Raw genomic sequence first — 11919 nt, forward strand, 5'->3', positions numbered from 1 at the left:
ATATATAAACACAAGGATCTTCTCAGTGGCCTGGAGGGAGAAGAGAGCAAGTCTCAGCATGTGAAGTGTCAAATCACATCACGTCATCATGACAAACATCAGTCCAACCTCCTGGTCACAGACTGTCTGTTCATAACCATGACACTGTATCAGGCAAGAAAGTAGCTTTGACATGGGTGATGAGCTCGACTACCCCAGTATTTTCCTTTCAGCCTCCCAGCAGGATGTTCCTGCAGACACACCAGGTGTCATGAGCAATACCAGTGGGGAGCACTTCCACACCAGATGCAGGCACCCCAACCACCATGTCACCTAACCACGCTCAGATCAGATCAGATCCAGCCAACATGGTGGTTCCCACACCGTGAGCGGGCAGGAGGGGCAGGGGCGGCGGGCAGGGGCTGCCAGCACCTGTGGGATGCTGCTGGGGCCGGGCACTGTGCCAGCGGCCTGTGGGCAGGACACAAACACCCAGCCTACATGAGCCAAAAGGTGAGCGGCTCGGGCGAGAACGACAGCAGGACTCCTCTCGCTCCATCTCACGCCAAGAGCACCTGCAGGGTGGCAGCGCGAGCGTCACCTCTGCTCCCGCAGGTGGCCGCATCCTCCGGGACGGGGCGCAGCGCTGGCGGACGGGGCAGGCTGGACCGCTCCGCCCTGGGGCGGGGGGCGAAGCCGGTGGTCTCAGTATTAACTCTCACCCCGGTCCCTCATCTCCCCCCGGCTCCCCGGCGCTGCCTTGGCGCAAACCCGCACAGCGAGCGGCCCCGGGGGCTGCGGGCACCGGCCCGGCGGCGGCTCCGGCAGAAAGAGCCAGAACACCGGCAGCCCCCTCCCCCTGCCCCGCCCGCGGCGGCCGCAGAGCGCGGCAGAGCCCGGGCAGCGCTCCCGGGGACACCGGGGGGACAGGGGACAGCGGGACAGCGCCATCGGCGGGACGTGCCCCCGGCCCCGCTCCGCTCCCCCGGACAGACCCCGGCCCCCGCCCGGCCCTACTCACACTGCTCCGCCTTGGTGGACATGCTGCCGCCCGCTCAGCCCCCGGGCGCCGCGGAGCGCCGGGCCCGCCCGCGATGGAGCCGCCGCCGGTGCCGGTGCCGGTGCCGGTGCCGCAGGGCTGCGGGCCGGGGAGCGGCGGCGGGCGGGACCGGGCGGGAGCGCGCTTAAAGGGGCAGCGCGCCCGGCGGCCGCGGCAGACAGCAGCCTCGGGAGGGACGGGGAGCGGATGGGACCGGGAACACGGGCCTGGGGTGTGATGGGATGCGATGGGGTGTGATGGGGTGTGATGGGGTGTGATGGGGTGTGATGGGGTGTGATGGGGAGGGGGAGGCCGCCTGCCCCGGGGCGGTCCTGAGGGGGCTGTGGCCCCGCCGGGCTTGTCACAGCATCGAGTCGGGAGCCGCCGAGCCGGAGGGTCCTGATAAGCATCGGCGGTGCCCCCGGGGTGGCCGGGGCTGCGGAGGGACCGGCGGTGCCCCCGGGGCCGGTCCCGCGGGAGCGGCGCTGAGCCAGCGATGGCAGCGGTGGTGGCACTGCAGGAGCCGCGCCGGGGGCTCCGTGTGATCCTTGCCACGGAACAGAACCGCTGTTCCCTTGGATGCTCCCCCCTCGGGCCTGGGCCCCAGCCGTGTGCCCAGCGGGGCAGCAGTCGGTGCTCCGGCCCGGCTCTCCCCACCTGTTAACACAGGACACCCAGCCTTGCTTTCCCCAGGGGACACGGGCTGCGCTCAGCCCCCACTGTGTCTCTCCATCACCAGATCCCAGCTCTGGTCACTGCCCCAGGACCAAGGTGGGATGAAAAGACCTTTGTCCAGTTGTAGTGGGACTACAGTGATAACAATAAAACTCATTTGCTCCAAGAGAAATTATTTCACTGCTATGCATCAGCTTCACCAGTGTCCTGACTTGACCTTAGCAGGTCTCAGAAATGAACTGTTAGCGATGAGCTTTTTTTTCTGAAACTTTCCATACCAGTTTTTCAGATCTACAGACCTCTAAACAAAGCTATGTGAACACAGCAGTGTTTCATCTGCAAAGGAATGGGAGTCTTGGTGTTTAGACACAAAAAAATCCATTGCAACACACTCTCCTCAAAATGCTGGGCTGTGTAAGATAAGTAGGCCTGTGGCAGCCAAAGAGAACTGCTGTGGAGGTGGAGAAAAATAGGTATGTTTTGTTATTCATCATACAATGCAATGCCTCCAAATTACTGCTGCCCTGGTTTGGGGACAAGGCACATTTGGTGCTGTGAGCCATGATGAAGGGGGAGATGCTGTTCACTGGCATTTAACTGGTTAGTGTTTATTCTGAAAGCAATTTTCTAAAAATACTGCATGAGCAATGTTTCTTCAACACCACTTAATTAGGTACAAAACAGAGCTCTTACTGGAGGCCATAGTTCTTTCCACACTCCCTGCTGCTTGTGAGCCCCAAAGACAGAGCAAAGCCAAATTATACACCGTTTTCACTTTTACATTCAAATACCTGAGAGTAAATATTTAAGGTTTTTTTTCTTTTATTAGAAGCTTTATTTAGGCTTAGTGAAGCTTTAGTGAAGTGCCCAGAGAGTAATGTGATGCTACAAACCTGCTTCCCCCAACCCTATGTGTCATGTCACAAAATGGAGCAAAAGTGATGAAAATACAGCCAAATGACTTTCAGACTTCATTGAAATAAGATATTGAAGACAGGTTTCATGATATTGAAGACAGGTTTCATCTTTGAATTTCTGTCTGTTGATGCAACAAATCAATCTGAACTGCTTTATTGCTCATTACAGAACAATAGGGAACTTGGCAATGAGGGGAACTGAGCTTCCATAAGTATCTTTAAAATACACCAAGAGTGGTGAGCTTATTAAAAACACTCAGGTTGATAAAGCAGGAGTACACTGAGAAAATATTAATTCCATTTCTCATGTAAAATTTCTTCTTTGGTTTAAGTGCCTGAAAATTGCAGCTATGCCTGCATTTACTGAACAAGCTCCTACATAGTACAGCATGCAGTCCAGGTACATGGTAAACAATTCATTGCTTATGAGTCCTTCTGCATTGTCTAAGCCCTAAATAAATCCTATATAAGTAGTCTGTTGTTCAGTCAAACAATTTAATAGTTGCCTAGTTAATTCAAGTATAGAGACTCACACTTTAAATTGTGAACAAATGTCATTAAGGAGCAAATATAGAAATGTGGTACTCTCAGAATTAATTTCTCAAGTCTCTGTGCTGAATCAAAGTCATAATCTCTCAGCAAGATCCTCATGAATATGCCTAAAAAATGGGTACAGTGCTCCACTGGAAACCATTTTAAGCAGCAAGGTTTACCTCTGCACACACTCAGTTAAGAGAACACATAAAAGCTGCAGGCATCTTAAAGCCCACAAATCATTAATGAAAGAACATACTTTTAACATTAAATGAATGGGGAGTGGAAAATTTACATACCGATTGGTGAAAACTGAAAGAATAAATGCTTTTTTCTGAGTTCATGATTAGAAATTTCACAGAATCATGGAATCTTCAAGGTTGGAAAGACTCTCTGGAGCTTGTCTACTCTAACTTCCCTGCTCAAAGAAAGGTCAGCTAGAGCAAATTGCTCAGAGCCATGTCCAGCCAGGTTTCAAATATCTGCAAGCATGAAAACCCCATAACTTCTCTATGCAACTTGTTCAAAGGTTTGACCACCTTCACAGCAGAAAGTTTTTTTCTTCTGTTTAAGTGGAAATTCTTGTATTTCAGTTTGTGCCAATTGCCTGTGGTCCTGTCACAGAGCTCCACTGAGAAAAGTCTGATTTCATCTCCTTAGTCCCTCTCCTAAGGTATTTGTACAGACTGACAAGACCCACTCCCCATACCAAACCTTTTGACTTTGTTGCTAAACAGTCCCAGATCTCTCAGCACCCTTTTATACAACAGGTGTTCCAGTCTCTTCATCGCTCAGCCCTTCCCTTGACTTACTCCAGTATATTCATGTCTTTCTTGTACTGGTAAGTCCAGAACCAGACAAAGAACTCCAGTCAGATCTAACCAGAGCCAAGTAGAGGAGTATAAACACCTCCCTTGACCAGCTGGCCATGCTTTTCCTACTGCAGACCAGGATCCTGTTGGTCTTTTTGCCACAAAGGCTCATTGCTGGCTCACAGTCAGCTTGGTGTCTACCAGGACCCCCGTGTCACTCTTTGCAGAGCTGCTTTTCACCTGCTCAGTCCCAGTCTGTACTGGTGCTTAGTTATTCCCTCTGATGTATATTAATTAAACTTTCACCTGCTGAACTTCATGACACTCCTGTTGGCCCACACCTCCAAGTTCTCAAGACACATTTGAATGGCAACACAACCATCAACCGCTGGTGTATCAACTGCTTCCCCCAGTTTTGCATCATCTGCAGAGGGTGTCCCATCATCTGGGTCACTGGCAGAGACATGAAACAGCACTGGCCCAGGGCTGATCCCTGCAGTGCAGCACTGGTGACTGGTTTCCAGATGGACTTTTTGCCCCTGATCACAGCCCTTTGAGCCCAGCAGTTTGTTTGGCCACTTTTAAATTCACATCACTGTCAACTTGCCTAGTCCATATTCCATCAGTTTGTCTTTGCTGATGTAATGGGAAGCATCGATGAAAGCCTTGCTAAAGATAAACTTTCACTGCTTCCTCCTCCCACACGGAGTTAGTAATTTTGTTGCAGAAGGTTGGTCAGGCATGGGTTTCCCTTTGCAAATGCACACTGACTACTCCAAATAACCTTCCTGCCCTTAATGTGTTTGGAAGTGGTTTACAGGGTTATTTGCTCCATCATCTTCCCTTGGATCAAGGTAAAGATAAATGGCCTGTAATTTCTCAGATACTCCTGCTTGTCCTTCTTGAAAATAGGAGTGACACTTGTTTTCTTCCATTTTTCAGGACTCTCCCAGGTGCTTTGGCCTTCTTAAAAGATAATAAAAATCAGTCTTACAGTGTCATTGGCTGACTCCCTCAGCACTTGTGAGTGCATCCTATCATGTCCCATGGACTTGTGTATGTCTGTTTGTTTGAAAATGTGGCTTTTTCAAGGATAAGGTAGATAAGGTGTGGAAGGGATGTGGAACATTTTTTTTTTCTGTGGATTGTGACGGCTTTTAACTAAATTATGCCTGCCTAGGAGTGTGTACTTTAGTTACAACATAATTCAGGAATAAATTAATGAAATATCCTGTAAGAAGAAAAGAGGTGATCAAGAGCAGAAGTCACTATTTATGTGACTACTGTCACTTTGACTTACATTTTCAAATATTGAGCTTCAAAAAGATACAAAATGTAGTGTTGTTCCTTTTTTTTAAATCTCCAAGCATTAACAAATCTACTTTTAGAAAGGTAATCCTTTCTGAAAAATACAAATCCTAAGCCCTCCTACCTTTAATCATATACAGAAAATTTATTAAACTGTTCATAAATTGAATTTAGGCATATATAAAAATAAATCAATATATCCATTTACAGGGATATAGATCTGCACATCTGTATCCAGACATGTTCACTGTTATCAACTCTTAAAACATTCTCATGCTGTTTTCCTTAAAGGCTCAGCTTCCTGAGTCATGTAATTACATGGGTCTCTATTTGAATTTCAAATAAAAAATAATTCTGACATACATAAAGACTCCAATGCAATACAAACAATATTTGAAACAAATGAGGATTTCAATACCTGAATGAGAGGCAAGGACCTAAGTGCTTTGCAAGTTTTATCAAAACACAAAACAAGAACACCTAACTTCCAATTTCATTTATTTTAAGCCAATGGCTTAATTTTTTTAAAATTCCTCACCAATTTTTTTATAATCTCTGAGGAGATTATCAATAACTGCACTGTGATAGGGATATTAAAAACTGCACTAGAGGTGGGGACAAGTTTGAAATGTCTTAAATTTTCCCTTTAATCACTATAAGCCTATCTGAATTGAAGGCTGTGGCATGGAGGGAGGCAAAGATCATTGCAATAAGAAAAGCCAAACAGAGTGAACTGTAACAGGAGGAGGCAAGTTTCTCTGGCTCGCAGGATTTTTCAATCCACATGGTGCTTTCTGGATACTTACAAGGCTAAGGTAATGCCAATGAAAGGGTCTTGGTGTGGAACTGGAGCCCCTGGACAGCTCCTTCATAGGGACCAACCTCCTCCCTGCCAGATTCAAACAGCAGATGGAGTCTCTCAGGCTCAGATGAGTGTATTTCACAGCAATAGTTATACTAGACTAAATTAAATTTGTCTCTAAATCTTTGCTCTCTGTAAGAATTAATCTTCATGAATGATTGTAAAATATATAATCACTTGAAGAAAATGTCTATCTGGGATTAAACTGAACAGTCAGGCTTAACTCAGATAGGCTACAGCATGTATTCTGGTTGCCAGAGGATGATTTCTAGAGCAGTTCCTCAGGGCTCTGACACCTGGGTCAGTCAGCATGAGCCAAGAGACAGTGAGCAGGGAAAGCACCTCTTCTTGCTCACAGAAAATCATGCCTGCACAAAGTAACACAATACTATTGACAGCTTGTATAGCCTTGTGCAGTGAAATAATTTCTTCTCAGATGAAAATATCCAATTTTAGCCTCTGTGCTGAGACTTAAAAATGCAAGGAAAACTTCCTTTAGTGGTACTATCACACAGCACTATGTAGAGAAAAAAATATCAACCCAACCATCCTCCTGTGGGAGGCTAGGAAGTAACTATTCTGAGAAGGAAGGTGTATGGTAGGAGAGACATTTGGATAGGGTAGAGAATTAGAATAGAATAGAGAACAAGTTGGCAGTAATGGCAGAAGTGATCATGATGTGACCAGAAGCTTGGCTGAAGCCACCGACCCATATCACTTATGCCATCTGGCATGTGACAAATTCATTTCAGTCATCACTGGCTTAGGCTGCTTTAAAGTGAGAGGTGGAGCAGTAAAGGGCTCTGTATCTCATTGCTAGTACTGTGTTTCCAACAGAGTAGCTAGATTGGGATGTTGATATTTGTTCTTTCTTTCCCCAGTTAAGACTTCGGGAAAACAAAACGTTGTTAAGAAATAAAGTTGTTATTTGATTGTACTTACAAAACTGTAATTTTACCCTTATTCTGATACTGACATCAACTAAGTCTGTGGATGTTTGCTTTATTACACTTGTCAGCATCTGTCACTGTAAAAATCCCTGATAAATGTCCTCAATTTCTCTTCTAGAGTAATGTCATTAGCCTCTAAGTGAACAAAATACTTAATTTGTTGCCATAGCATTGGAGCTTGAGAAATACATGATGACCTGCGTAAAGAATTAGCACAAATTTGATAAACATGCACTAAGACTATTATAAAATCAGAGATTGGATAGAGTGCTCTATGAGGCATAGTCTTTGTGACAGCTAACATGCCAAATTTGTGGAAATTAGCACCACCCTGGCTGAATTATAGCTCCCCCGCAAAAAGCTGGGGTTTTTTCTTACCTTTAGTATCAGACTTGTGCAGAATTGACATACCACCTACCTACATGACTAAAATAAAAGCACATTGTAGTGGTGGGAATGCTTTAGGAATAAGAATGACAAGTGTCAAAATACTGCCTTCTTAAACCTATCACAGCATCTTGGCCCAATGGCAAAGAAATGAGCAGAGAAATCAAGAAAACCAGAATTTACTTTGCTTTAGTATTTCTACACTCAAGTAAAAACATTTGTAAAATATCTCTGCTAGGCAAAAACAGTTACAGAGAGCAAAAGAGGCTTTCCACAAGGAAATGAGGAGAAAGCATTCAACACTCAATGCTGCTGAGGTCCTTGGTGTTTTACCGCACCTGTACCAAGTTTGTGACCCATGCCAGGGTCAAGACCCTAACTCAGTAACTAAAGCTGACTGACTTGCTCCTGCATTTGGAGGCTGCCTCCCTAGGAGCCAGTGAGCTGCCTAGTCTCCCCTCCAAATTGGTTTGCTCCACAGAGGAGTCTAGGAGTAACCTAAGACAAAACAAAGGGTGGGCTACCAGAGACAGGAACCTTGGTGGAAACAGAAAGTGAACTGACGGAACTGGGACACTCCTAAAGCAGCCTGTAGGAAAGCTGCTGCACTTTACATGGGAATGTATTTTTCTCATCTGCAGATCCTTACAAATTGTTCTATCTATTGCAAATTCAGGCCTACTGACAACAGCATAATATTCCCCAACTACTTTTTGCAGACCCAGAATGTTTATGGACCATAAGCTGAACACTACTGAGTCTCTTAATTTAAGTGTAAGTAATAAAGGTGCCTGCAGTGACCTGGGTTCTCTCCTTTTCATCTTGGTTTTCTATGCACCACATTCCCCAGAGCTTCCAGTCTCAGGCTTAAAGATCTATTTGCAATCAGTAAAGAGGGTTCCATGAAGACTGAAGCATTTGTAAATGCCTGTAAAATGTAATCATTAGCACTTACATTCAAAAATGCTTGAAGTGGACTGAAAATCTGAAAAAAAAGTATTTGCGGAAAACACTTAAATTTTAAGTAGCTCTTCAGGCAAGTAGTTTCTAAAAATTATCACTGCTTCAATATAAACATCCCTATGTATCTGTTACCTCATTTCATCCAACACGATTCTCAGTGCTTTACTCACATCCCCCGAGTATGTATTATAACCAGGCAATCTCATTACTCATTGCCATAATTTAAGAAGACAAGTACAACAACTGAAATGCAATATCTTACTGATTTATTTAAGCATTACTAGGTGAGAGAAGGATGATGAAATCAGATACAGGACAAGCAGATAACACTGAAATGTTCAGACCTGATTTTTACAAAAGATTCTGCAAAATAGCCTTATGATTCCAAGTGATGTGCTCACAGTGTGCAGGAGCAAAGCTTCAGATTGCTTGTCCAAGTGCCTTTCAGTCACTGGCATTGCTTTTTCTCTGGATACCAGGAATGCAGGTACATATCCAACACACATTCAAATCTGTGGGAAACTTTCCACATACACAACTGGCCTTTCACATCAGAGTGTTCAATTAAGTGACAAAGCTATCATTCCTTGGAAAAAATTAAACTAGTATGACTTTAAAGAAAGGATGAATGTTTCCATTCTCACTCTGAAAACTTCAGTGACAAGATTGAAGGGAACTCAGACAATTTATTTTAGAAGTCAGCAAGAATATACACTTTCACAGCCCTACTTTTAGAATGTTTTAATATTAGATAGTACAAATGACTTAATGGAATTTAAAATTGTGTTCTGCTAATACTTAAGCATGACAACTAATCCTTAAGCATCACAAAAGGTTCATATTCTGTATTTTCTTGAAAGACAGACATGAAATCATTAGAAGACACTCTTTTATTACACATGTAACAGAGCAAAACAAATGTTATTTAGTGTACTTTTTTCAAATTTAGTCTAGACTTCAAAGTATTTATCCTAGTAATTGCAAATGGCAACCATGGGAAAATCTCTCAAAGGTCAAAAATCTTAATCTAAAAACTGAAAATAAATTGAAATACCTGACAACCATCACCTGCAGAAAAACATATATCCTGGTGGAAGAGGAACACACCAAAAGAACACATGTAAAGATCAAAGAGAAACTCTCAAGAAAACCGTCCCAAATTCTCAGAAGTTTAGTCTGAGATGACTGTAAATTTCTTTCTGTATTTTTTTCCATTTATTTACTTTAAACTTTTGATGGTGCCTGTATGAGCTGGTGCAGAGAGGATGCAGGAACAATGACAAAACCAAGGGTGAAAGGCAAAGAGTAAACTCATTTTTGTTACCTTACCAACCAGGGATCACCAAAGCAGCAGACAGGAGAGGCACACAGGTGGGAACACAGGCACTGCAAAGCTTGGTCCATGGTGGAGGATCAGCAAACCTGCTTTTTTTGCCTGTATTTCAGGAATTGACACAAGTATAATTTACCACTGTGCTTTAATCTTGCCCACAGGAGGGCAGGACTCTCAAGCATGTTTGATAGGGTGCCTCTAAGTCTACCACAGGCCTATGTTTCCTAGACACAGATGTTCTACTTGTCTAAAACACATGGTCAAACAACAATTAGTATGATATATGTGTTTTTAAACAGCCGAACTGCAAGTCACTTGAGCGTGTTTAACAGTCCTCCTCATCAATCTTCCATTTCTCACAGTACCTGATGACAGATCCAGACTGGCCCAGTGCAGCAGGTGATGGCAGAGTAGATCTTCCACTATTTCGTATCATTACACCATTGTATATCTGGGCCCAGTTCTACAATATCTGCAAAAGCTTTCTGGGACCTGGTCCAAGGCATGGGTGACAGTGTGGGAGCAGGGGGTTTCAAAAGAGTCCAAGTTCGGAGTATTGTAGTTTATTGTAGCCTTTAGATCTTCATTTTGAAGGGATGGTTTCTACTTCTTTTTATAGCTTGGAAGGTGGCACAGGAACCATCCAGCTGGTCCAAGAACTGCCAGTGAAAATGCTGAGAATCCAATGATTGTCTCCTAAATTAAAGAAATAAGGTTAAATAAAGCTAAACAAATTGAAATGCTCCCAGACTGAGATGTCTATTGCCAAGCAAATTATGTGGTATTATTGAACTGCAGCTATAGTTCCAAAAATATGATGGATTCTAAAAGAAAAATAATCCACAGAGGATTATTATTTTACATATCTGAACTAAAAGCACTAGCAATATATAGCAGTCGGAAAGAAAAGTGTCTTAGTCCACTCTATGCACCAACATGCTTATACAGGACACATTTAAAACAACAAAAGGCACAATAAAATATATTAGGCAAATATCTTATTTTCCTACATATTCAGTACATCTTGTGCCTACTTCTTGAGCTTTTGAGAAATAAAGTCTTTCTAGAAACAGTATAATTTGCTTAATAGTTACAACAGCACAGCTTACCACTATTCAGACAAAACAGCTTTGGGTATTTACTAACACTGGGAGTTGATACAATAGGGCAGCGAGTTGCTGATTAATTTTTAGTTAAATAAATTTAGTTGCCTTCTATAATCATATGCTGGAATACTTGTGCTGAGGACTATAATCAAAGATTATAAAAAGCACCCCACAGAAATGGATTTTGTGTTTCTATAGGATGCTATGACAGCATTCCTTCCCTCTCAGGCACAAATTTTCCTTCTAGGAAGTGAGAGGAGACAAACTTCTTTGAGGAGTGGAGGGAGTTCCTGGGGAGATTTGGCTTCTAGTTGGGATGAAGAAAACAAATATTTTCTAGGTACAAAAGAACAGCAAGAGAAAGCGCTTCTAAGAAGATAAGACTTGCATGAGGAGAGAAAAAAAAAAAAAAAAAAAAAAAAAAAAAAAAAAAAAAAAAAAAGCTGAAAGACAGAACTCACCAGCAGTCCCACTTTGTCCTCAGGTGGGGAGCTGTGGATCCAGCGACTGCTCCAACTGGCAGGCCTGAAGCAGAAGAGCCGGGACCCACAATGCATTACAGGGCCCATTATTTTAACCCGGAGAGGAGAGAGCACAGCTGGGATATCCTAACGAGTGGCTACTGCTGCCAGGAATTTCTCAGTCGTTTGTTATTTTCTATTGCTTAAAGCCTGTACAATGCTGAATTCTCTTCAGTAAAGACTTCTTGACAGTCAAGTACCTCCGTTTTTAAGCTGGGTGCAAGAAGCACCAACAGCTGTCCCTGGTCATGAGCAGCAGGAGTGTGTGTCTGCGCCTCTCGGCCGGGAGAGGTCACCTGGGGGGGTTGTGGCCACCTCCCACGGCCACATTGGGTTATGCTGCTGAGCCCAGGGGTGGGAGGAGTCTGTCTCTGCTGATGATGTTGTGAGCAAAATGGAGAAAGCTGTCTGTCCTATCTACAATAACCTTAAAAGTCTTTTTTCCCCTAAGCATATGTCTCTCCACACAAATTGCTTGCACCCCAATTACACACTCTCTGAAATTCCTGTTTGCAGTTCACTTACTACTTTCA

At 44.0% G+C, this 11919-nt stretch overlaps 1 protein-coding gene across 2 annotated transcripts in view; it reads right to left on the reverse strand.

Annotated features, from left to right (window-relative positions):
• Positions 1-1022, reverse strand: part of UNC79 (unc-79 homolog, NALCN channel complex subunit) — a gene marked incomplete at its 5' end in the record, with an annotated part of 106278 nt that extends 105256 nt beyond the window's left edge. For both annotated transcript variants that reach the window (XM_083864446.1, XM_083864445.1), the window contains one exon: positions 1001-1022. In XM_083864446.1, the coding sequence (XP_083720572.1) occupies positions 1001-1022 (22 nt within the window). The remainder of the gene's footprint in view (positions 1-1000) is intronic.
• Between the last annotated feature and the right edge of the window lie 10897 nt (positions 1023-11919).

This window comes from Zosterops lateralis (genome assembly GCF_965231275.1).
Source record: "Zosterops lateralis genome assembly, chromosome: 6".
NCBI lineage: Eukaryota > Metazoa > Chordata > Aves > Passeriformes > Zosteropidae > Zosterops > Zosterops lateralis.